The following is a 25,548-nucleotide window of genomic DNA, read 5'->3' as shown; positions in this document are numbered from 1 at the left end:
AATTATATCTGCATTACCAAGTAGAGGCCTGTACTCCTGCCCAGGAGAAACCGCAGCCCTTTTACGCCTCTAAACACAGTGTTCATTGCTCTAATCTGTGTTGCGGGGAGGGCACGTAAGGACTGAATGCCTTTTTTCTCTCCTTTCCATAGCAACCTATAATAAGGTTGTTCTAAGCTGCTGACTTTTCTATTAAGTAGGTAGATAGATTTGTGATTGGTTAGGTTAGGTTAGCTTAGGTTAGCAATTTACATTGAAAATATACACACATGCAAAGCAAACTGGCAAAGTTGCTACTGAAACAAATTGAGTATATTCTTTTTAGCAGATAAAGTGTTATTTAACATATTATATACAGACATGAAGTGTGCCAATAACACCATATACATTCATTCACACATTCATTGGCCCATCTGTATTACAAATAAGACACAAAAAGGTATAATTCTTTGGCAGGTCAAAAGTTTCATGGGGTGCAGGATACAGCCCCAGAGCCACCACAGCTGGACATGATGCTGCCCCCCACATAATATAAACCATAGTGGGGATTTAGGTCTCTAATGATTGTCTTTATGGCATGCTCATAATATCATAAGCAGTCCATTATTTAGAAAAGGCTGGTTAGCAATGATTTGAAAAGTCATACCCTTTAGCAGAGTGAAACACTGTTATGCTCAGTCATCTTAAATCACCACATTGATTTAAGGTTCAGTAAGTCATACACTTTTAAAGGTAGTATCGCTAAGCTTCACAAAACATTCTTTAAGGCTGGATTGCTAGTAGTCATTTCAGGAAAACCACACCCCGCACCCCCAACCCTAACCCGCACAACCTTAACCTGCAAAATGTTGCACCTGTAGGACCTGTACCCAACCAGTACCTGCATCTTTTCACACTGTACGCTTCCAATTCTGCACATGCCTTAGGTTTGAAGAAACTTTGGCAGCAGAGGAAGAGTGTACCCAACCTGAATTCGCAGAGGTCACCCAAATTTCAACCCTAACCAGTCTGATGTAAGAGTAAACCCATGGGTCAACCATTGCACCATTAATTTATATTTTTTTCCTTTTATACTCAGGGTACATTAAAAGCAATGATACTGAGTACAACATACAAGCAAATGTTACTTACTCTATGGATGATTCCAGCAGAGTGTATATACTGTAAAAAAAAGAAAAAAAAAAAAGAATTAAGTATATGTAAGGGTAATTATATTATTAACATATAAATAAAAAGAGTGGGATGTTCCAGTAATCATTAATATCAAAAAGAAGCAAAAATATTATTATTATATTATTTTTGGCCTATGAGAGTCATTTTTAGGCCTTTAAAAGGAGCAATATACACCAATGTATAAATAAAAGTGCAATAAGTAATGCTAATGAAAAAAAATGTTTTCTACCTATTGTTATAACTAAAAACACTTAGCCCTTCAATAAAACTCCCCACATGACTGCCTCCTTATGTAAGCCTAAGACACAGACGGCAATTCGGGAAAAAGGTGTATGTTTATACACCAAGTAGGGTGCAGTAAGCATAAAAACAAAACCATCATCCATTGAAACCACAAATAAACTAATTTCCACCAAAACCAGGATTGATTAAAAGATCCAAAAATAAAACGCAAGAATGAATAAAAATGCAAAATGAGAGCAAAAAGAATGCAAAAACCTTCAATTTTCCATTTTCGTAAGAATTTTTGTGCGCTTTCAAATAAAAAATACCCTGAAACCATAAATTAATAGAATAAAGTGTTACAATTTGCCTACAACAAAACCCATTGACTTCTGCATAATCATGACATCTTTTAAATGGCGTATTTTTACATTCACGTTTTCGATGCATAATAAATGTCGGAAAATGCGTATTTTTAAAATGAAACAAATTGTGTTTTTAGCATAAAAACATTACATACTAAGGACATAAGTGAAACACCTAGATGTGCAGTGCACCTTGTACAGACAACTTGCAGAGGAATATAGTCAAATCTAGTTAATGAATAAAAGTATAGGTAATATGGTGGAGTTATTTGGCAGAGAGTAGGTAATATGGTAGAGTTATTTGGCAGAGAGTAGGTAATATGGTAGAGTTCTTTGGCAGAGTATGAGGCTGTCTCCTCAACCTTATTTATTTGTTTGTAGAACCACATGGTGACTCTACCTAAGCTGATCAGAAAACCCTGCACTACACTGATGAACCTCAAGAAAGGTGAAACCTTCAGCTTCAAACCCAGTGGGTGAGCTGTAGGCTATAGGATAAACCCATGTAAATTGGATTTTTTTTTAAGAGTTTGGAATTCATTCCCAGAATTCCTTTTGTTGGCTTTTGTCTGTATGAGGCAGTCTCCTCAACCTTATTTATTTGTTTGTAGAACCACACGGTGACTCTACCTAAGCTGATCAGAAAACCCTGCACTACACTGATGAGCCTCAAGAAAGGCGAAACCGGTCTGTAGTTGGGAATCTGATCAGCTATTATTCTGGCTTCAGCTTCAAACACAGTGGGTGAGCTGTAGCCTATAGGATAAACCCATGTAAATAGGATTTTTTTAAGAGTTTGGAATTCATTCCCAGAATTCCTATTGTTTGCAGAGAGTAGGTAATATGGTAGAGTTATTTGCTGCAACAGTTTGCTAACTGATATTCAGTCATGATCTATAATGATATACACAGTACAGTTTCCCAGAATGAATGATCATGCATCAATGCCAAGATATAGTAGTAAAAATGTGCAGTGGTGTTGGCAGGAAATCTAGGGAGAGCTTAGTTATCAGTAATTGCATACTAGTGATGGTACCAATGCTAGGCACAGCTCTGCATTTGCAGGATGTGGAATGATGAAATATGCTGAAAGGGCAGGACCACACCTTACTTTTTAATCTCAGCCATGACATAAAAAAAAAAAAAATCCTTATGCTTTCTTATTTGGTTCAAATGATGGAACAATTTACTATTTTCAGGCATGGACTATGAAACATGTAGCACACATTTAGTTGAAAATGGTGAAAATGTTTTCTTGCATTCTTATGCAATTACTACAGACAGGCATGCTGGATGGTTTGGGGCATTAAAACAACATGCTTTAAAAGAGAAAAAAAGCTAAATTGTTTACACACAGCCCTTTGTCCTAAAACCAGGGCCGGAACTAGGGGTAGGCAGAAGAGGCAAGTACCAAGGGCGCAACAGTGGGGGGCGGGGCGCTGAGAATATACTTCTTTTGCCAGGGCTCCCTTAGTTAGGGCCCTAGAGGATCTAAAATCTAAAAACTTTCGGGTATTCCCTTGTAGTCTCCTAGCCACTCCTCAGCGCCCATGTTCACGCTCACACACAGGAGGGGGCGGGTACGTGCCATATTGCCTAGGGCGGACATTTTACTTGGCCCAGCCCTGCTCAAAACCAACCATACACATGTTATACGAATAAGTATATCAATCAATATCTACATAATACTAAAAGTTAAAATTATTTGTAAAGATACTTGCTATTACAAGCAGCATATAAAAAGCTTTCAGAAGAAGCAGGGTTTTCATAATCTTATTTTCCCTTCCATTACCTTTTTAGTATTAGTATACATTGGATATAAAAAGTCTACACACCCCTGCAAAATGGCAATTTTTTGTTTAATAAAAAAAGAAACTGATAAATGAAGTCAAAACATTTTCTACCTTTATTGCCAAATCTGTATAAAGAAGTTGAAAACAAATCAGCAACATGTTAACGAAAGAAGGAAAAGCAAAAATCATACACAAACCTGGTTGCACTACTGTGCATTACTCAAACCGTAGTTAGTATACACCTGACATCGATTAAAGTGGCTCTGATTGAGCTTAGATAAAGTTTGGCTAAACTTTTAAAAGAACTTTCAAAACATGAAAGGTATCATTGAAAGTTATCACTCAGGACAGGGGTACAAAAATGTATCCAAAATGATTAATCATTCCACGGAGCACAGTGAAAACGAGCTGCAGGATTTCTTGGAAAGTACTGGTTGTTCCCTACATATTGTATTCTTCATATGTCTGAGTTTGGGGGTAGGGTAGCAAGACAAAAACCTTTACTCACAAAGAAAAACATCCAAGCCCTGCTTAACTTTTCAAAAAGGTATACCCAGTCTCCCACAACCATGTGGAAAAATGTATTATCTGGCCATAATTCCAAATGTATGGAACATCAACAGAAGAACACCATACCCACAGTAAAAGTATGGTGGAGGCAGCATCCTATATTGCGGCTGCTTTTCATCAGTTGGAACTGATGCTTTACATGGATGGAATCATAAATAGGTTTAAGTATCAGTCTATTTTATCAAAATACCTTCAAGCATCTGCTAGGAAGCTGAAGAGAAACTTCACCTTTTAGCATGACAGCAACCCAAAGCATAAATCTAGAAAGCAATGGCTTCACCAAAGAAGGATCATTGTTCCGAAATGGCCCAGCCAGAGCCCAGACATTAATCTGATTAAAAATCTGTGTAGTGACCTGAAGAGAGCTGCGCACCCTCGCAAACTGACAAATCTGGAAACTTTTTGCTTAGAGGAGTGAGCAAAAATTGACAAATTCCAGATGGGCGGAACTAATAGACACTTACCGAAAAAGACAGTGCTGTAAGGAAATCAAAAGGTACTTCAACCAAGTTTTAGGGGGTGTGCACACTAATGCAACCAGATTTTTATAGGACTTCTTTTTTCGTTTTTCTCACTAAACGGTTTCTGTTTTGTTTTTAACTTCTTTGCATAGATAAAGGTGGAATATGTTCTGACAGGATTTATCTCGGTTTCCTTTTTCTATTACACAAAATCTTGCCATTTTGCAAAGGTATGTAGACTTTTTATATCCAGTACTTTACATATATGGCTGCACCCATCTGTTTTCTGACATCTTTATAGTCTTTTAAGAGATTTTAAGGTTTTTAAGGCAATTCCAGGCATGAATACGATTAAGCTGTCACATTACAGCACAGTTACAAACCCAACTGTCCATATATTACGTCTTTTCAAAAAATCTCACAAGCCTTCTGTCGAGCGAGATGGATGGAATTTATTATTACTTCTGACAAAGCCTCTAGATTATGTCATGTGAAAAATAAATGCTTTAAGGAAACAGCTTACACAAAAATAAGGAACTTATACCATTATTTTTCATTTGTTTTGCACCATTTTTTTCCTGGAGCTTAGATGTAAAGAAACTTGCTTATGACTTTTTTATTCACCAAGAATATCAGAATACAGAAATCGATAAGGTGCAACAATATACATGCCAGAAATACAAAATATATCATGTATTACCTTGAGGCCTCTAAGTAACTGATATATAAGGAATTGGATATGGTCATCTGTTAACTTTTGGCACTTTACAATATTATTGAGGTCGGCTCCCATTAGATTTGTCACTAGATACCTGAAAAATGAAATATGCATAAAAGACATTTAATAAAATGTAGAACACAATTAGAGTCTTACATTTGGTTTTAATTTAGATAATGCCTTAACGTCCTGTACATACTTACTAATTATAGAACCAGGCCAAATAAGATTTTAAGGATATTTATACAATTGGATAATGAAACCCCCCCTCCAATGAGAAACTATGCGCATAAATACATCTGCAGATTAGGTCTTCAGGGACTAAAAGTTAATGGGATTATCTTTCTTTGCATGTATAAATCAAAACCAATTGCATTATATGCATGTAGAGATAAAGGAGACAGAGACCTGTGTGTGTCTAATCAGAGACCTACATTTCTACATGCTCAGATCCACTACTTAATCTGACCCGCAACAGCTCTATCTAGAACTCATCAGCTAGCAAATGGCCACCATAAACCAAGATCCAAGATCAGGAGCAAGGTGGGAAGTGAGGCAAAGAACCCTACCCACAATCCACTCAATACCCATACAGGAATGATGGGTCGAAGGTTGTGTGTGCATTCACAAATTTCACTCTGCCTATTAATCTTTAAATATGTATTCACACAAACTCTCTAGTATCTGCATTACAAGCATACCCCAGTGCTAATCATCTACCTGTAGTGTACAATATTTCAACAAAGGTATTTTAAAAGAGTACAGGTATGGGATCCCTTATCCGGAAACCCATTATCCAGAAAGCTCTGAATTACGGAATTTATATATATATATATAAACAATGCAGGTGCTTTTGGCAGAATAAACCATGCAAATATATGTTTCTAAGCCATTACACAACAATAAGACTTCCTGTTTATGGAAAGGGTACGCACTAATTATATTTTTCTTTAATGTTTTGTCACAAAAGGTATTTTAGATAGAGGATAATTTGTCAGTAACAAGTGCATTATCGGATCAAGACCAATGTAACAGAGGCCTCTACGTGTGCAGAGTTAAAGTTACCATGACACACCATGAACCCCGCGGGATATTTCAATTATAATTAACTACGTCACTCACCTTTCTTCCCTTTAGGTGAGTTGGCATTAAAGTCAGTGAACCTATGGGCTTAGCATAAGGATACAATAAAATGGGTTTGATGAGCATTTTTGTGCAAGGAGCCCTGCTGAGCAATCAACCAACTTTCCTAAAGGGGGGCAAAAATGCTCTCAAACATTGGTATGTTACTCACCATTTTATCAAATAACTCCTAAAATGTATTCTTATCTGAAGAACAAGCTAATAAACCATTCAAGCTGTTGGACTGTACCTACTGAGCCAACTTGTAAAAGCAATACTTACACTTCATTAAAATTTTCTCCTGAAGTAGACGGCGTGAAAACATCCAGCAAGCCAATAACCTGAATGGCAGAGAGGAGATGTAGGTTAATAATGTGCTTTAAGATCTTTTAACACTGTAGTGTAGCCCACATGCTGAAGGTTGTACTCTAGACAGCATTTAATTGGATGCAATTATTTTCCACAATGCCATTTCTGAAGGAGCTCTAAAAAAACAATTACATAGAACTTGGTTTGATTAAATGAAAAATCGCCAGTAATTTTCTTTAAGCTTTGCGTATTTTTCTGGGACTTCAGGAGTTTAAAGGATATAGTTAGCCTGGAAATATTAAAGTGACACTGGCACTGACACTTGGAGCTGTTTGTGCATGCATGAGGAAATCTGTTTCTTGGTACTCATCTTTTTCAGTAATTTTCAATGGTAAAACACTTGAATCATGCAAAAATGCAGACTAAGGCATTCTTGCAATCTTCAAGTGTTTCACTTTTGTTGATTCCTGGGAATCCCAATGAAAAGGTATTTTCAGACATCACCCTGGCATGATGCTATTTCCATGTTGCCAACAAAACTTCCCATGTAACTACCCTTAAGTTCAGCTTTAAACTGGATTGTGTGACTCCATCTGTATGCAGGCAACTTCTGTCCACAGAAATCAGACAGACCATGCAAAAAAATGAAAGCGGAGGAACAGCAAATTTGAACTTGTCGTACTAAGTCGGCCTGGGTTTTGCCTATAGTTAAAACAGATAAAAAATCAGACAGATATGCTCCTGTTGAGAAATTTTAAAAGCTTTTATAAGAGCTACGGCATGTGCCGAGTGTTTAATTATAACAATGTGACCTGCCTTTAGGGGAGGAAAGGTTAATTTACTTTCACAGAGGAGACCTATTTTGAGCTGATAAGGGCAGTGACAGAGGGGAGATTAGTCGGGGGCGACTAATCTCCGCAAAATGCTATCCCACCGGAGAGAATGTATATCGGCGGTGGGATCGCATACGTGGCGCCGAAATTGTTGAAGTTTCCTCTCAAGGCAACTACGGTGATCGCGGCGCTGCGTATACCATCCCACCGGCGATTAGATTCTCTCCGGTGGGATGGCATATTGGGGATGGCAGGCGACTAATCTCCCCATGTGCCACAGCCCTAACGATTACTGGTACTCCATAAGAAACCAAACATTTAATAGAAATGGCACATGCTTTGCAACTATAAACACATTATTAAATTATTCTATAATTCACATAATTTTGGATATGTCCAGTTTAAAATGTACACAATCCATCACTGTGCCCAAGTACTGTATGACAGAGTCATTAATGACTCAAAAGAGGAGTAAGGGTTTTGTGTACAGCAGTACACACAGGGGATAAAATTCCCAGCCCCAAACCTTGCTGTTGAGAGTGCAATAAATATATCTTTAAGTACAGAAAAGGGATTCAGTTATAGATTTATAAGTACTAAAGTTGCCCACATTTGTTACAGAAAATGAATGCGTATTCACCTCACATTAATTATAACCAATATAAAAGAATTCAGGTTTTTATTCAATATATTGCTGCAAAATATCATCATATAATGTAAAATGCCATTAGGTAGGATGTGTCGTGATAATAAAAAGCAGAGATTCATTGCTGAAATATACAGCCTGGAATGCTACCATGGCAACTCATATAGAGAAATTTTTCCTTGGTTCATTACCTTGATCCAATATAGAAAGACATACTGCCAATATGCACACAGAACTATGTATGTACAGTTATTATGGCTTGGCAAATTGAGTCTATATCACTTCTTCAGCACAAATAACAGCCTTTGGCACCACTAGGATCTGGAAAGTTACACAACAACAATGTAAGCGTCTTGCACAGTACTACCAATTAGGAATCCCACTCCTTGCAGTCTAGCAGGAGTAGAATATACCCCTCAGTTCTTAGTGCAATATTCACTAACACAGTGTCACAGGCTGCTCAGTGTAGGTAGTTTCTTACATTCTCATGCTTCATATGTTTCAGCAGCCGCAGTTCCCTGTACGTTCGCCTTGCATGGACTAGTGACTGAAATGGCCTGGAGAGCTTTTTTACTGCCACCTTTTGTCTTGTCTTGGTATCATATGCAGAGCTAAAGGAATAAATACACAGAAAGTAACAAATTAGAGTAAAATAATGTAATAGTTATCATTATAACAAAATTAAACAAATAATAAAGAGGGCTTGGCATTACACCAGACCCATAGGCAGCCAAAGGGATACGTGCACCTAGAAAATAATCATACAGCTAAGGGACCGGTTATCCAGATTGCTCAGAACCTGGTGTTTTCCAGGTAAGGGGTCTTTCCGTAATTTGGATCGCTATACCTTAAAATCATGTAAACATTAAATAAACCCAGTAGAATTGTTTTTCCTTCAATAAAGGATTAATTATATTTTAGTTGGAATCATGTACAAGGTTTGTTTTATTATTACAGAGAAAAAGAAAATATGTTTTTACATTTTGAATTATACTCTTTAAATGGAGTCTATGGGAGATGGCCCTCCCGTAATTCAGAGCTTTCTGGATAATGGGTTCCCATATAATGGATACTATGGCTTACATCTGCTGCATGTCCATTTTTCCCTATAGTGACCACAGACTGTGGTCACTACACTACATAATGGCAATACTTGCTTGTGAAGCTGGTCATAAATATCATTAGTATATGTATTTTTGCCTCAGAGCTCCAGATTTCCATATATCTGAAGAAACAAAATGAATGGGGGTGCAGGAGGGCCCCAATTCTAAAGGTGGTGAGTCTTGAAGAACTTGGGTCTGGGTTGTATTACACTGCTAACAGCTACTCTCATCAGTAAATGTGCAACAGCAACAATTCTGACAGCATTCTTCTTGATGGTGTGTACAGGCTCAGAGGTTTGTACGGTGGCCACACGTGGGTTGATAAAAGCTGCTTACTCTGACCCTCTTGACCGAGTTTCCAGCTTTCCGGCATATGTATGGGGTCTTTCCATATAATATAGGACCACAAAATGATTCGGATAGCTGTCAAACAGGTTAGAAAATACCATCAGATGACAACTGCAACAGCACACAGATGTCTGCATAGGTCCACAGGGCTTAAGTCTGGCCCAGTGTATAAACAGCCTGATCAGGTACAGAGCCACCCATTTGAAGACCTTTTCAAATGATTGAAATTATCAATATATGCTTAGTTTAAGGCACCGTCATGAATACAGCAATTTTCTCTGTAGGTTACACACTGCAGTAGCACTTTTATATTATACATCTTGGGCAAGCCATTGGTAAGCAATTTCAGGTGGGCATGGTGCAGCCAGTGAAGTATATTTATGCCCACTTTGACATAAAATATAAATTGCCACTTCCCCTAAAGTACAGACATAGGAGCAGCCAGTGACAAAAATGTTTTTGCTGATCAGGTCCAGCTGCTATTTACAGATCTTTTTGTCCAAGTTCCACTCCATTTCCAATAGGGCAGCTTAACTTTAGATTTACATATAGATAGTCAGAATGATATTGCAGATAGTTCTCCTTTGACATAGATGTAATACACACATTTCACTTTGACTACATGCTTTTCATATTTTATAACTTCCTAGTGAAAAAGTATTTCAGGTAACACCTATACACAGGAGATGCTTTGTTCAAAAATACTTATTGGTCTACCCAATTTAGGTATTCAAATTTAGGGGGCAGAGACTACAAACCCCCTACACAGAAGCACTCCAGCTGTCGTCTCATGCTATCCTGTTTCTCTCAACTCTATCAGAGTAATGGCACATATAGCAATTTGCTGCCTGCTGGAAATCACTGGTCCAGCAGGAGACCACCAGAAAATACCTAGCCAGCCAGATCCTTTAGAATTGCCTCATACAAAATACTTTACATGCACCTATCCCAGTTAATTGCAAGAAATTCTTTAAGACATTCTCTCAATTATTTTTACATTTTAATAGGTGCATGATAACACATTAAAATGTAACTAGAAACCTTCAGTAAAAACAGAGCTAGCCAATTTATGGGTTGGCTGGATATCCAACAGGATCTGTATGTATTTAGCCACATTGACACAATGGGCAAGCTAGCTTTTAAGGGCTCTAGCACACGGGGAGATTAGTCGCCCGTGACAAAACTCCCTGTTCGCGGGCGACTAATCTCCCCGAGTTGGCTTCACCTGCCATCCCACCGGCGACAATGTAAGTCGCCGGTGGGATGGCACACGCGGCAGCGTGATTTCGTGAAATCGACGAAAAAGACTCGCGAGGCTTTTTCGGCGATTTGCGCGAAATGTTCCTGACAAAACATATATTGTAGGTACAGGTAAGGGACCTGTTATCCACAATTCTTGGGACCTGAGGTTTTTCTGGATAAGTTTTTCTAATTATCATTTAAAGGAGAAGGACAGGCTAATAAAGAGTTAATCTCAAGCTGCAGGCATACCTTCAGTTCTCTCAATAGTGCCCTTAAGTCCCCCCATATTTCATTTGTTCAGATGATCAGAAGCCAAACAGGAAGAAAAAATGCTGAGCTGTGTAAAGAAAGTTCCCATAATGCCTTGCTCCTGCACTGAGACCCAGGCCAAGTGTACATGCTCAGTTAGTTAGACTATGAGTCAGCTTCCTGCTGATTGGCTCAGATCCACATTCCTAAGGGGTGGGAGTGAGTTCTTAGCATTCTTGAGGGAGGGGGGAGAAGGAGAGAGCAGAGAGCTGCGTGTCTCTGGCACAGGAATTACAGACACAAGAAATCTTTTGACAGAGAAGTCAGTGCAGCATTTCTGTGAGTGCTTATGGCTGTATTTACATAGACCTTTCTGATAAAGCTTACTTAGTTTTTACCTTTTTTTTTTTTTAGAGTTTAGTTCTCCTTTAGTGCTAATGGACTACTGCTGCACAACTGTGGAAGCCCTCTGATAAAGGAACATGAGGGTTAAGATAGGTAATGCAAATGTAAAAGCACTGAGCAAATACTACTAAAATGATAAAAAGCATGCAAAGACATGATGCAAAAAAGGCATATGTCATATGTCTCTCTTTAATGACGGATAATGTAGTTTGATAGCTCGAGAACTAAACATTATGAATCACTGTTCATCTCCTTACCAAGTGTTGTGAGATTTAACAAACATCAAAAAAGTACTCTATAACGAGGTGTCAGAGCCCAACCCTGACATTTCCCCTGATCTTGAGTCAGTCTAAGTTGTTAAATCTGCCACCATGAGACCAGCTTTCATGGGCTAGGGAAGTAGTGGTTAGCCACTTCCTATTGTGCATAGAAAGTGCTGCTGATACTGTTGTAGTGCTGCCTTATTATCTATCAAATGTGCAAGAAAATATATTTGTATTCATTTTTGGCAAAACAAATTTTCCCATGCAGATTGTTTTCTCTGCTGGTGCATATACACCAGGGGATGACTTCTGTCCCTTGTATGTTTGGGCATTTACATGCACTGGACAAGCACACAGAGAGCAGATTTTGCAAAACTATGCATATGCCTTGCAGTGCACATAAAAACAAAGGGAAGAAGACAGGGTTTGGTTTTTCTCCTTAAAAGGAACAGAAACACCAAAAAATTAAATTGTTTTAAAGTAATTAAAGTAGAATGCACTGCTGCCCACACTGGTAAAACTGGTGTGCTTGCTACAGAAACACTACTATATAGTTTACCTAGACAAAGCTGCCATGTAGCCATGGCGACAGTCATTCAGGGTGGAAGAAAGGAGAAAAGGCCCAGGGTCCATAGCAGATAACAGATAAGCTCTGTAGAAGATAATAGGGGTTTTATCTGTTATATGCTAAGTTACCTGTGCCTTTTCTCCTTTAGGGCTCTGGCACACGGGGAGATTAGCTACTCTGCATTTTTAGCTAGGGGTTAAGCGATAGGGACAGAGTGTAAACTTACAAACTACACAATAAGGGAGAGGTGAGGGGGTCTAGGCAATAATAGTTAAGGGGGCTTTTAGCGCCCGGGGATATAGCTCTCCTTTAAGTATTATTTGTCTTTTGTTTATAGTTTCTTAATTTTTTACCTTCCCCTTCTGCCTCTTTTCAGCTTTCAAATGGAGAGCAATAATAAAACTACAGCATGCCATAGCTATTACAAGTGTAGCATACACCCTTGTTCAGCATGAGTTCAATGAATAGGGCTTGTGCAGAATATTTTTGCCTATTGCTTTATTTATGAAAAATCTATTTTTTATTTCTTAAAGGGACAGTAACACGAAAAAATTAAAGTGTTTTACAGTTATTAAAATATAATGTACTGTTGCCCTGATCTGGTTAAAGTTGTGTGTTTGCTACAGTAACACTACTATAGTTTATATAAATAAGCTGCTGTGTAGCCATGGGGGTAGCCATTCAAGCAGGAAAAAAGGCACAGGTTACATAGCAGATAATCTCTATAGAATATCTGTTATTTGCTATGTGCCTGTGCCTTTTCTCCTTTGAATGGCTACCCCCATGGTTAAACAGCAGCTTTGTTTGTATAAATATGACTATGAAGATTTTCATTCATCCAGGCCATGGTATATCTAGTATAAATAAATCTAAAGCAACTGGACTTGTTAAGTAATCACTGAAGACATTGTTTGTATAACACACCAGCTTTAACAGTGCAGGGCAGCAGTACATTATATTCTAATTACATTTACTATTACTATTCCTTTAAGCAAAAAGGTTCAAACAAGGAAACAGAAGCTATTCCATGTTCTGAATTTTGGACTCCTAACAAAATTATAATTACAAAGAGGAAAGGAAGGGGGTTGCATTCTAGTAATTTAATTACCTCATCAAAAAATCAGTTTCCCCAAGAATCAGTTTATCCCAAGAAATAACAGCTAATTTGTAATTGAAACAATAGGCAAAAAGCTACTACTCACTAAATTAATGCTGAACAAGGGGATATATAACTACCCCCTTTTTGACATAAGCTTATTGAGTTGGGCTTATGTACAAAAAGGTGCATAAGCAGCACCTGGCCTGCCTGAAATAAATCCAATATACCTGATTTTATAGACTGAAAAAAACCCAGAATACTCACATGAGCAATTTTCCATTTGGTGAGGTCACCAAAAAAGCAAGTCCTTCCCCCAATCATGGTAATACAATTGTTTGGCCCTAGGCCTAGACGATCACATTATGCAGGGGATAAGAAGTTGGAGCAAGGACTGCATCAATGAGCCAACCCCGTCCTTGATTCAACGAAAAAATCAAGCCTGCCTAATCGACATCTGGACGATTTTTGGTATCGGTCAGGAAGACCTGTCAGATGGCCCTATACACAAGCAGATCAGCTGCTAAATCAGTCTGAAGGACCCACATAGTAGGCTTAAATCTGCCCATGTATGGCCAACTATACAATTACAATGTAATGCAACCCCCACCTTACCTTGTTCCTTTGTGAAGTGAAAAATCTTGGACTTGAAGTCCATCTGCTTTCCAGAAAATCAGTGCACCACCCACTATGGAAAGCAGAGAGATAACTTCAGGTCCCAGATCACTTGATATTGCAACAAAAGTAGGGTTGCACTACTGCGTAAGCTTAAGGGGGGGGGGGGATTTGGCATGTTTGTGTAGAGAAAGAAAATATTTATTTCTGGAAGCTCAGATAGTGTTTATGCACTCCTGTCATGATTTCTATGGTGTACTTTTCATTTCTAAATTACAATGTTTACATAGCAAACAATTCCCTCTACCATTTAGAATGGTAAAATCAAGCCTGCATGATTGTCAGGCAGATGGACCCACATGGCAGAAAAACTGAATTGGTCTGAAGTACCCGAATTGGCAGCTTAAATCTGCCCGTGTATGGCCACCTTAAGGCTACTGGTACACATAATTACCTTAATAGTGTTTCTTCATTGAAAGATCATTTGTGCTAGACCTGCCATATGCATGGATTATAAAGCACTTGTTGGGTTGTCACCAAGTTCTCCCACTGCTGGATATTGTTTCTGTAATGCAGTGACCCTGTGCCTTGTGTTTTGGGAGTGACTGCATGCCTTTTTCACTGCCCTCACAATTGAGTCTTGCATGTTTGATTTACATTGGTCTGTAGTACCTGTGCTACATAAGTGTTTGGTATATCCTGCTTTCCTTACAGGGATTCTGTTATGATTTTTATGGTGTACTTTTCATTTCTAAATTACACTGTTTACATAGCAAATAATTCACTCTACCATTTAAAATTGTATTCTTGAACCAACAGATGTATTTTTTTTTAGTTGTAATATTGGTGTGTAGGCAGCCATCTCAGTGCATTGAGTCTGAGCTTTCACAAGGATCCAGTGCTACACATTAGAACAGCTTTCATGTAACCTATTGTTTTTCCTACTTCCATGTAACTAGAGGAGTCCCAAGCAGGACCTGGATTTCTTACTACTGAGGGCTATTCTGATACCTCCTGGGAGCTGCTATCTTGCTAGCTTTCCATTGTCCTGCTGATCGGCTGCTGGGGGGCAGTAAAGTGTGAGTGAAGTTTATCAGAGCACAGGCCACATGGTTGTGGGACCCTGGGAAATTAGAAATATGGTTAGCCCCATGTGAAATTTCAAAATTAAATATAAAAAAAATCTGTGTCGGATTTCAATGTAGGATTATGCTGGAGAAGCTCTATTAACTGATGTGTTTTGAAAAAACATGACATTATTCCTTTAAGTAAAGAAATGTTGTACATTATGTTTATGTAGCAGCCCTAGGCAACCACGGCTTTTAGCTGGGAAGATCTGTGCCTCCAAAGATGCCCCAGTAGCTCCCCATTTTCTTACCTAGTTACTAAGCTTAGGGACCCATGCACAATATACTGTATATCAAAATGAAATTTCACAATAAATGGAAGATTAGTAATTTATTGATATTCACATTACACGGCAGCTCTGAAACCAGTGCAATTTGCATTAGAATGTAATAATCAGCCCTGTAGCATCAGCTTATATGACAGGCCAACCTCATTTTCTCCTCGATAATTTGCGATGACCCCTAAGCTCAGTTTCTCAATAGCTGCCCAGAGGGCACTGAGCATGTTAGTGTTGCAGACATTTTCCAAGTTTTGACAACTGTAAAGACCTGGATCATTGCTGCAACCCGAGATGCTGAAACTTTAGGCTGGTGCAGTAAGTTCACTATATAAAATATGGCATTTTTAGCCATAATAATTTTTAGGATTAGTTCTTCTTTAAGTACAGGCAAGACAGGCTGTTGAATGCTGCATGAGGCATTTCCTCACCTTTTTGCTTGGGAAACACTCAACTTCCTTTCTGCATTGCTGGCTTAGACCTGCTCCACAATCAAAACTATGGGTACAGACCTCTAAGTCATGGTATGGTTATGTTTAGCTTTTTGACTAATGTTAACCAACGATGCTAATGCAATTAGCCAGCCCTGGGGTTATAAGATTACTCCAATGTATTGTGACACTTGCTCGGGCTACATGAAGAAATCCTTAAAGAGGAACTGTTAATATAATTTTTAAAAAAACAAAAACATTTAACTATACCAGATGTTTAAAGGAACACTAACATCAAAAAATTAAAGTGTTTTAAAGTAATTAAAATATAATGTGCTGTTGCTCTGCAAAAAACTGGTGTTTTTGCTACAGAAAAGCTACTATATAAATAAACTGCTGTGTAGCCATCGGGGCAGCCATTCAAGCTGGAAAAAAGGCACAGGTTACTTAGCAGATAACAGATAAATCCCCATTATATGGGGCTTATCTGTTATCTGCTAAGTAACCTGTGCCTTTTCTCCTTTGAATGGCTGCCCCCATGGCTACACAGCAGCTTACTTATATAAACTATAGTAGTCTTTCTGAGGCAAACACACTAGTTGTAGCAATGCAGGGCAACAGTACATTATATTGTTATTACTTTTATACACTTTCATTTTTTGGTGTTACTGTTCCTTTAATAAATTCAATTAAATAAGCAATGTTTACTGTTTTTGCGGGTGTTTTCTGCATTTTTAAATATTTGATGGTTTGTGAATTCCTCACAAACCATCAAATATGTCAAACAGGTTTCCTGCTGCGAACAGCTCACTCCTGCTGTGATTTACAGACCTATGACACATGGGCTAAAAAAACTTCTTTCAGCAAAAGAGAGATTTGGAAAGCTAGCTACAACCTTGCATGACTGGGTTGTCTGCTGAACACTAAATACAAGTTACTGTATATACTCGAGTATAAGCCTAGTTTTTCAGCACCCAAAATGTGCTGAAAAAGTCACCCTCGGCTTATACTCGAGTCAGGTGCCAAGGGTCCCTCCAGACTAGCACCCTCTGTCCTTTGTGTGCAAATTAGGCCACCTACAACCAGACCCTCCAGTGCCTGTTTTTGTTGACCCTCTTCTCCACTTACAGAGCTAGTTTACTGTTTTTCTTTAAAATAAATATTTAAAAACATATACCCCACTGATGCCTCAATTAATGTAATTTTATTGGTATTTATTTTGATTATTGAAACTTAGCAGTAGCGGCTGCATTTCCCAGGCTTATACGCGAGTCAATACGTTTTTCCAGTTTTCTTAGGTAAAATTAGGTACCTCGGCTTATATTTGGATCGGCTTATACTCGAGTATATACGGTAGGTTAAGGGCTCTGGCACACGGGGGAGATTAGTCGCCCGCGATAAAACTCCCTGTTCGCGGGCGACTAATCTCCCCGAGTTGCCTACCCCTGCCATCCCACCGGCGAACATGTAAGTCGCCGGCGGGATGGCAGACGCGGCGGGGCGATTTCCGGAAGACTCGCGAGTCTTTTTCGGCGATTTGCGCGAAATCGCGCCGCCGTGTCTGCCATCCCGCCGGCGACTTACATGTTCGCCGGTGGGATGGCAGGGGTAGGCAACTCGGGGAGATTAGTCGCCCGCGAACAGGGAGTTAATCGCGGGCGACTAATCTCCCCCGTGTGCCAGAGCCCTAAAGGAGAAGGAAAGGCTAGTAAAGAGTTAATCTCAAGCTGCAGGCATACCTTCAGTTCTCTCAATAGTGCCCTTAAGTCTCCCCATATGTCACCTGTTCAGATGATCAGAAGCCAAACAGGAAGAAAAAACGCTGAGCTGTGTAAAGACTCCCCCCAGAATGCATCGTGCACGGACACTAAGACCAGCTACCGAGTAAGCGCATGCGCATTTAACATACCCTGTGAGCGCGCTTTCAATCTCACAAGCGGGAGCGACTCGCGTCTAGGGGGTGGGAGAAGGTTTGCACATGCATGTTTCCTTATGCGGCGCCATGTTGGATATCCAACATGGCGGCCGCAATAGAACAAATACAGCGTTTCTGAAAATCAAATAGTGCAGGCAATATACTGGCTTTCCAGGTAAAAAAAAGGTAGCGATCAGCTACAGGGACATGAGGCCTTTCTTAGTTATGGGGTCGCTCTTTTAACCCTTTACTTCTCCTTTAAGGGAGTGTACTAATAAAGTATTTCAAGGCCCGGATTTGTGGAGAGGCCACAAAGGCCAGAGCCTAGGGCGGCACAAATTTAGGGGCGGCATGCCGCCCCGCCGCACCAAAAATTTCTAATTTTGCTCTCATATGGAGCAATGGGGACCTCTCCACACTGCTCCGTATGCGAGATGAAATGTCCGCGCTGCGCTTGCGTGGGGATGCATGTGGGGGAGGTGCTGTTTGTGCATGCGCGCGAGAGAGGAAACAACGTAAGGGGGGTGGCCTCGGGGCACCCGGGTAACAAATCCAACGCTATTTCTAAATAAACTATAACCATCTGCATATACACAAATGCATTTCTCTGTATTCACACATCTGTCACATCTTATGCTCAACAAAGTACAAGTGTTTTTAGTTCCCTGTTTTTAGCAGACTGGGAAAACATATTCTACTGTCTGATTTCAAGGGAACTATTTCAGCAATGTCCAAGACAGAATACAAAATGATGTAATGGCTACAAAAAAAATCACTTGGATAAATAGATGCACATCTACAGTGCTGGTGGCTTGATAACCCCCTCCTTTTAGTTGAAAATCTGTTCAAAGATTTGTAACTGTGCACCTGCTTAGCAATACACTGTGTATAATAATGCTGCCCAACAGGAGGCCTACAGACAAGATATATTGCCCCTCTAAGTGATTTTTTTTTTCATATATGCAACCACATCCAGTCTAGCTGGACAAACCAGCCCAAAAAGGAATACTGTCATGAGAAAAATTTTTTTTTTCCAAAACACATCAGTTAATAGAGCTTCTCTAGCAGAATCCTGCATAGAAATCAGTTTTTTCAAAAAAGCAAACAGATTTTTTTACATTTAAATGAATATGGCTGGCCTTAGTCCAAATCCAATTCCAGCTTGGGACTCCTCCAGTTACATGGGAGTAAGAGAAACAATAAGTTATCTGAAAGCAGTTCTAATGTGTAGCACTGACTTCATATGAAGGCTCAGACTCGGGCACAATGCACTGAGATGGCACCTACACACCAATATTACAACTAAAAAAAATACATCTGTTGGTTCAAGAATACAATTTTAAATGGTAGAGTGAATTATTTGCTATGTAAACAGTGTAATTTAGAAATGAAAAGTACACCATAAAAATCAAGACAGAATCCCTGTAAGGAAAGCAGGATATACCAAACACTTATGTAGCACAGGTACTACAGACCAATGTAAATCAAACATGCAAGACTCAATTGTGAGGGCAGTGAAAAAGGCATGCAGTCACTCCCAAAACACAAGGCACAGGGTCACTGCATTACAGAAACAATATCCAGCAGTGGGAAAACTTGGTGACAGCCCAACAAGTGCTTTATAATCCATGCATATGGCAGGTCTAGCACAAATGATCTTTCAATGAAGAAACACTATAAAGATAATTATGTGTACCAGTAGCCTTAAGGTGGCCATACACGGGCAGATTTAAGCTGCCAAATCGGGTCCTTCAGACCAATTCAGTTTTTCTGCCATGTGGGTCCATCTGCCTGACAATCAGGCAGGCTTGATTTTCCCATCGGATCAAGGAACTCATCGGCTCATTGATGTGGTCCTCGCTTTGATGGCTCCTATTTCTGTCATTGTAAGTTGATTGTTTGGCCATTTAGCAAGATAACAAGAACTGTGCTGATTTCTAGGAGTTGTGTCTCCTTGACTTATATCAGAAAAAAAGAGCATAATGATTACAATCTATGTGATTTATAATCAATGTGATTATGGCACAAAGGAATGGTATTTGCAGTTATAGATGTTTAATGCATGTTTTGAAGCAATAATTGCACCTGAATGCCAAGCTCATGGGCAACATCTATTAAAACTGGAAAAGAACATTGTATTTCTCCCAAAAAAAAGTTCCCTGTAAAAAAGACAAGAAAATAAAGAATGAGGCTACCAATTCCACCTAGTTTAGGCCAATAATTTTAGCTAGTTTAGGCCAATGGCACACAGGGAACAACTTGCACCTCTCCAATATGACAAGAGTCCAAGACAGCTTTCATGGGAAGTGCATAAAAGTTAAATGGAGGATATTATGTATTTTCTAGTATTAAAAAATGGTGTGCAAAATGCTCTAGAACTCCTCCTGTACCAGTACCCTTCAGCTAGGTGTTTATTCAAACGGGACATAAATGGCAATATGCGCTTGTTTTGCAACCTCACCAAACTGAAGGATGTCTACCTGATTCGATATGGTGGCCAAAATTTAGATGATCCAATCATGTGGCCCATGCGTCAACAATGAGATCACAATGTGGGCCTTTAGAAACCAATCAGGAGAGGACAGAATCATCGCCCGACTGAATTTCCAAACCTGATTTTCAGATAGGTACCGACCAGACAGGACCACCCCTTTACATGGGACAATTAACTGCTGACTCAATCAAGACGGTACAAGCCAGCAGTTTTTATTAGCCATGCGTGGCCTGCTTAATCTTAAAAGGAGCATCTGTTAAGTCTTTTGAATCAACTGGTAGGGGATTGTATGGATTGCTGGCTAGCCATTCTGGCTGTACTGGTTTATGATAACATTTTTCAAACTTCAGAATATTTTCTCTAGGTACATTGGAAACAATTGAAACAAAACAGCAGGGAATACCCTGCATGCCATTTCCTAAAGATGGTTACGATTTCAAAATTGTCTTTTGCCAACCTACATATGGTATATATATATCCCATAACTTAAAGGTGTCTTGCATCAAAAAACTGTCTTTTGCACAGTGAAAAAATTCTAAGCAACTTTCTATAAAAAATGTTCATCAAAAACTGTCAATGTTTTAAAGGCATTTGCAAATATGTCTGTGCTCCTGAAACAGTGACGCAAGTCAGCTGCTTAAAGACAAAAAGGAAAGCCGACTCCTGTTACACAGAGAACAGAAAGCGACAAATACTTCTTTTAACTGCAAATACATTTCAGGAAGGCCATCTCATATATAGCGTAAATAATTCTATTTTTTTTTCTATGTAATAATAAAATATTACCTTGTACTTGATGGTACCTAAGCTGTATAAATAGATTTGTAACCCAAATTATGGAAAGACCCCTTATCTGGAAAATCCCTGCCAATATTGTGGATAATATATCCTGTATCTATAACAAATAACTACAAATCCATTGAAACCTTGTATAGTAGGAAGTTGATTATTACATTTTTTCTTTCATTCTGCAAAGATTCAGTTATGGGGTGGAGTACACTTTTAATCTGCTGCTCCCATTTTACTAGTTAGGGTGCCAGAGCCACTGACTTTTGGTCCACTAAGAGTGTGAAATGTATAACCCTTTTGAGGTGAAATGTTATTCAGTCTCACTTTAGCAGTGCATGGGAGGCACTAGTGGATACTGGTATGTGTATATTTACAGGCTTGGCCAGCAGACTAAAGGTGGGCATACACTGAAAGATCTGCTAGTTTGGTGAAATTACTAAACAAGTAAAAATAATAATCATATCAGCCGCTTCCACAGTCCGATATGACAGAATTGAGGTGGGAGACATCAAGCCGATTTGATCACAGTGATGGGAGTAGACCTATGGGTGGGCGATATTGGGAGAATCCAGGCTAATTCGATCGTTTGGCCCTGGGGACAAACGATCGAATTATGACGGGCATAGGCAAAGTCGGTCTGGGGACCACGTCAACGAGCCGATGCAGTCCCCAATCCGACTAAATTTTTAAACCTGCCCGATCAAGATCTGGCTGATTTCAGGCCAGATATCGGTCGGTCAATCCCGTCGGTAGTGCCCATACACGGGCCGTTTAGCTGCCGAATCAGTCTAAGGGACAGATATAAGCAGCTAGAATCGGCCCGTGTATGGGGACCTTAAGTCACGGCCCAAATTTTTTAAGATACTTAGTAGAAGGATAAATCCTTCCTCACCCTGAAACACCATATCACACGCCATCCTGGTGTATTAATCATCATCTGAAAATAACAAGCTAATGCAAACTGTAAGCAAAACAGTTAAATTACAAACTGTGGGAGCAGTGTGACAGGACTCACCCACTAGGTGCAAACTTACAGCGCGGGGTCGCAGTGCTGTGGAAGCGGACGCTTTTGCCTGTTTTACGTGGCTCGTGGTGACTGTGCCTGACCATGCAGCTCCAGTCCCAGTGGCGCTGTGACTGTGCCTGACTGCGCTGTGTTCTAACTGCATCACTCCAGTCCCTCTGGTGACTGTGCCTGACCATGCAACACCAATTGCCTGACTGCACCACTCCAGTCCGTTCTGCCCTGCAGGGTGTGTGGTGCATACTACGTCATTCCACACCACGCACCCTGCAAGGCAGAACAAAAGCGGCCTATTGGAACACCACTGTGACTGAAGAGGTGAAAGTCAGGCAATTGGTGTTGCACGGTCAGGCACAGTCAACAGAGCCACATAAAACAGCCAGTCGGGCCGGATTTGGCCCATGGGCCTTGTGTTTGACACATGTGGCATAGAGTCTCATTCCAATGAGCTTTTTTAACCTTGCTGATTAAAGCTGCCCACACACATGGCAATTTTCGATCTTTCGTGCGACCATCGGTCACACAAAGGATCGTTCCAACCCTCCACTGACGTTCAGGGCCACCTTTAGGTGTTTCTGGCCATGTATGACCTACCTGTATGCTTAACATCAAATCAGCTTCTTTATGAAGTTGGGTGACTAATCTCAACTGAATGTGTAATAAGCTAATTAAAATAATTTGATCATAATTACGCAGCCAGCATGACTGGTAGAACTGCAACCTTTTCATAGCTTTGTTAGGCCACTGTACAGAATATACCAGCTAATCTAGAATGCAAATGTGCCTTAGAACATGCACAAAGATGCGTGTGGTTCTACATACCAGTGCCCCAGTGACCAAAAAAAGCCAAGAACATGTCTCATAAGGATATGTACCAAAACACTAACTGACTAACAGCTTCAGAACTTGGCCCCCCTCTCTTTCCTTCTTGTTGTAAATGCTACAGGGGAACATTAGTTAGAGTCACTGTTTACTACACCAGCCTGAACATACGTGTGTATTCCAGTGCCCCAAGGTTCCAGCAGCAGCTGCCTTTTGCTTTCCCTCTGTCAGCCCAAAGTTCCAAACATTTCACGTGACTGCCACAAACAAAGACTGGGCGACTAAATGGGTCTCTAGGTACATCCAGTACTGCCGCACAGCTAGGGATCATGCCACCGCTCAGAGTAAACAGCATAGGGACACATAGAGGAGAAGAAAGCAGAGATGAGTGCCCCAGAGATGGGCGGATAGGAAAGCGCACGAAGGACGGATGAGCCGGCACCGAGGGATCCTCCCGGAGCGGTACCTGGCCCATAGCATATAAAGGTGCGGCGCAGTATGCACCTCCACGCACGCATATGCAGCACTGCTTCCCTATAATCAGGGCCAGGAAGCGTCTGAACTACAGCTCTCCCCAGCCCGGGCAAACGCCTACAAGTTGTCAGACAAAACATCTGTACAGCCTGCCTCAGAGCCCAGTAGCAAACCCGCCAGTGCGCCTTTAGGCTGAGGCAGGCAGTATGTACCGCACAGTTTGATGCATTGTATGACGGTGCCAGGGCCCAATCCCCACCCGCTTCACATCGCTGCCACCTACCATACAGAGCCAAAAGCACCGGAACCAACAGGGGTAAGGCGCTGGTACCGGTCCGGCACCTCCCACACCGTTTTGTTCAGCTCTTGCTTGTAGAATCCAACGCGCCCGCTCATCTTGTCCGGACCGGCAAACACAGAGCCGCTGCTGGGAGGAAAGGAGGAGCCGGGCCAGAAGGGCGGAGCCAGAGCCGGAGGGATAGCAGGTGGATTGATAGAGAGCTCCTAGGGCCTAATTCCCTGTTACTCTGTGGCAATGCACCATACTGGCTACAATGATGAGAGTACAACCCATTGTTCACTTAATGAATATGGGAATGTAGTGTGACTGTCACGGTTTTATATATATATATATATATATATATATATATATATATATTTAAACTTACTAAAAGCAGAATAAGAGCTTGTATAAATGTATTTATGTACTTATGTATGAAGCACTGTATAGCAGAACAATACATTAATACAATAGGATAAGGTCAAACACTAAGGGGCACATTTACTAATCCACAAACGTCCGGAAAGGGTCCGGAAAGCGTCCGAATGCGTTTTTTTCGTAATGATTGGTATTTTGAGTTTTTTTCGTAAATTGTCGCGACTTTTTCATAGCCATTACGACTTGCTCGTAAATTGTCGCGACTTTTTCGTAGCCATTACTACTTGCTCGGAAATTGTAGCGACTTTTTCGTAGCCGGTGTGCCGACTACAAAAGTTTCGGATTCATTCAAGCTTCAGTATCGTGACTTTCCTTGGGCCAGGTTGGAGCTGCAGAGTGCCATTGAGTCCAATGGGAGGCTTCCAAAATCATTCAAAGTCGCAAAGGTTTGCCCGCCGTTTACGAGCGCTCAATACGAAAAAGTCGCGACAATATACGAGCAAGTTGTAATGGCTACGAAAAAGTTGCGACAATTTACGAAAAATCGCAAAATGTTCGTTTCCAATCTGATTTTTGCCATTCGGGATTCGGATTCGTGGATTAGTAAATCAACCCCTAAGGGGCACATTCATGAAATCACAAGTTTGAATCCTGAATGGGAAAAATTCGGATCAGATACGCTAATTTCTTAAGATCGCAAATATCACGAAAATGCTTACGAAAAAATTGTATTAGTCACAATAATATCGTATTGGCGATCCAAAAGTCACAACATTTTTGTACCGAATGATTGTAAACCGACTTTGATCCTTCTGTGCATGATTTTGGAAGCCTCCCAATGGCACTCTGCAGCTCCAACCTGGCCCAAGGAAAGTCACGATACTGAAGCTTGAATGAATCCGGAACTTTCGTACTCGGTGCGACAATATGATTTTGTTGCACAAATTTTGTCGCAAAGTACGAAAAAATTGCGCAAGGTACGAAAAAGTCGTTGAAAATACGCTCAGAGCATTCGTGGATTAGTAAATGTCCACCTAAGACTGAAAGGGCTGATAAGCTAAAGCCTAAAATATTTCATACAGTTATAAAGATATAGCCTCTGGTTCCCTTCACTGCCTTAATTAGGGGAGGGGCAATCCAAAGCTAGCCTATATAGCAATGTCACTCCTAAGTGCCATGTATGGCTTCTGAATGGCTCCCATTGAGAAGACACAGAAGATAGTGCACATAGATTTTTTTCTGCATTATTGACAGGGCTGCCTACAGCTAGTTTATGTTTTAGAGTCATCAATGATTATGTTCCCCAATGAAACTGAAGATGAGTTCAGATTTGTTTTGTTTTCTCTGAAGCAAGGGAGGTTTTACTTGGACAGAGGTTGATCTTTGTAAAGTGTCTTTTCCACCTTCAACTGTTATATTATTATCTATATGTAAC

The 25,548-nt window shown here is 40.2% G+C and overlaps 1 protein-coding gene across 1 annotated transcript in view; it reads right to left on the bottom strand.

Annotated features, from left to right (window-relative positions):
* Positions 1 to 23,862, bottom strand: part of mapk11 (mitogen-activated protein kinase 11) — a 39,566-nt gene extending 15,704 nt beyond the window's left edge. The window contains 5 exon segments of the mRNA NM_001105284.1: positions 1,132 to 1,161; positions 5,285 to 5,396; positions 6,707 to 6,765; positions 8,694 to 8,823; positions 23,739 to 23,862. Coding sequence (NP_001098754.1) covers positions 1,132 to 1,161; positions 5,285 to 5,396; positions 6,707 to 6,765; positions 8,694 to 8,823; positions 23,739 to 23,851 — 444 coding nt within the window. The 5' untranslated portion in view covers positions 23,852 to 23,862.
* Between the last annotated feature and the right edge of the window lie 1,686 nt (positions 23,863 to 25,548).

The sequence above is a fragment of the Xenopus tropicalis genome, chromosome 3 (assembly GCF_000004195.4).
Source record: "Xenopus tropicalis strain Nigerian chromosome 3, UCB_Xtro_10.0, whole genome shotgun sequence".
Lineage (NCBI taxonomy): Eukaryota > Metazoa > Chordata > Amphibia > Anura > Pipidae > Xenopus > Xenopus tropicalis.
The sequence above is the reverse complement of the archived record's forward strand: the minus strand, read 5'-3'. Positions and strand labels throughout refer to the sequence as shown.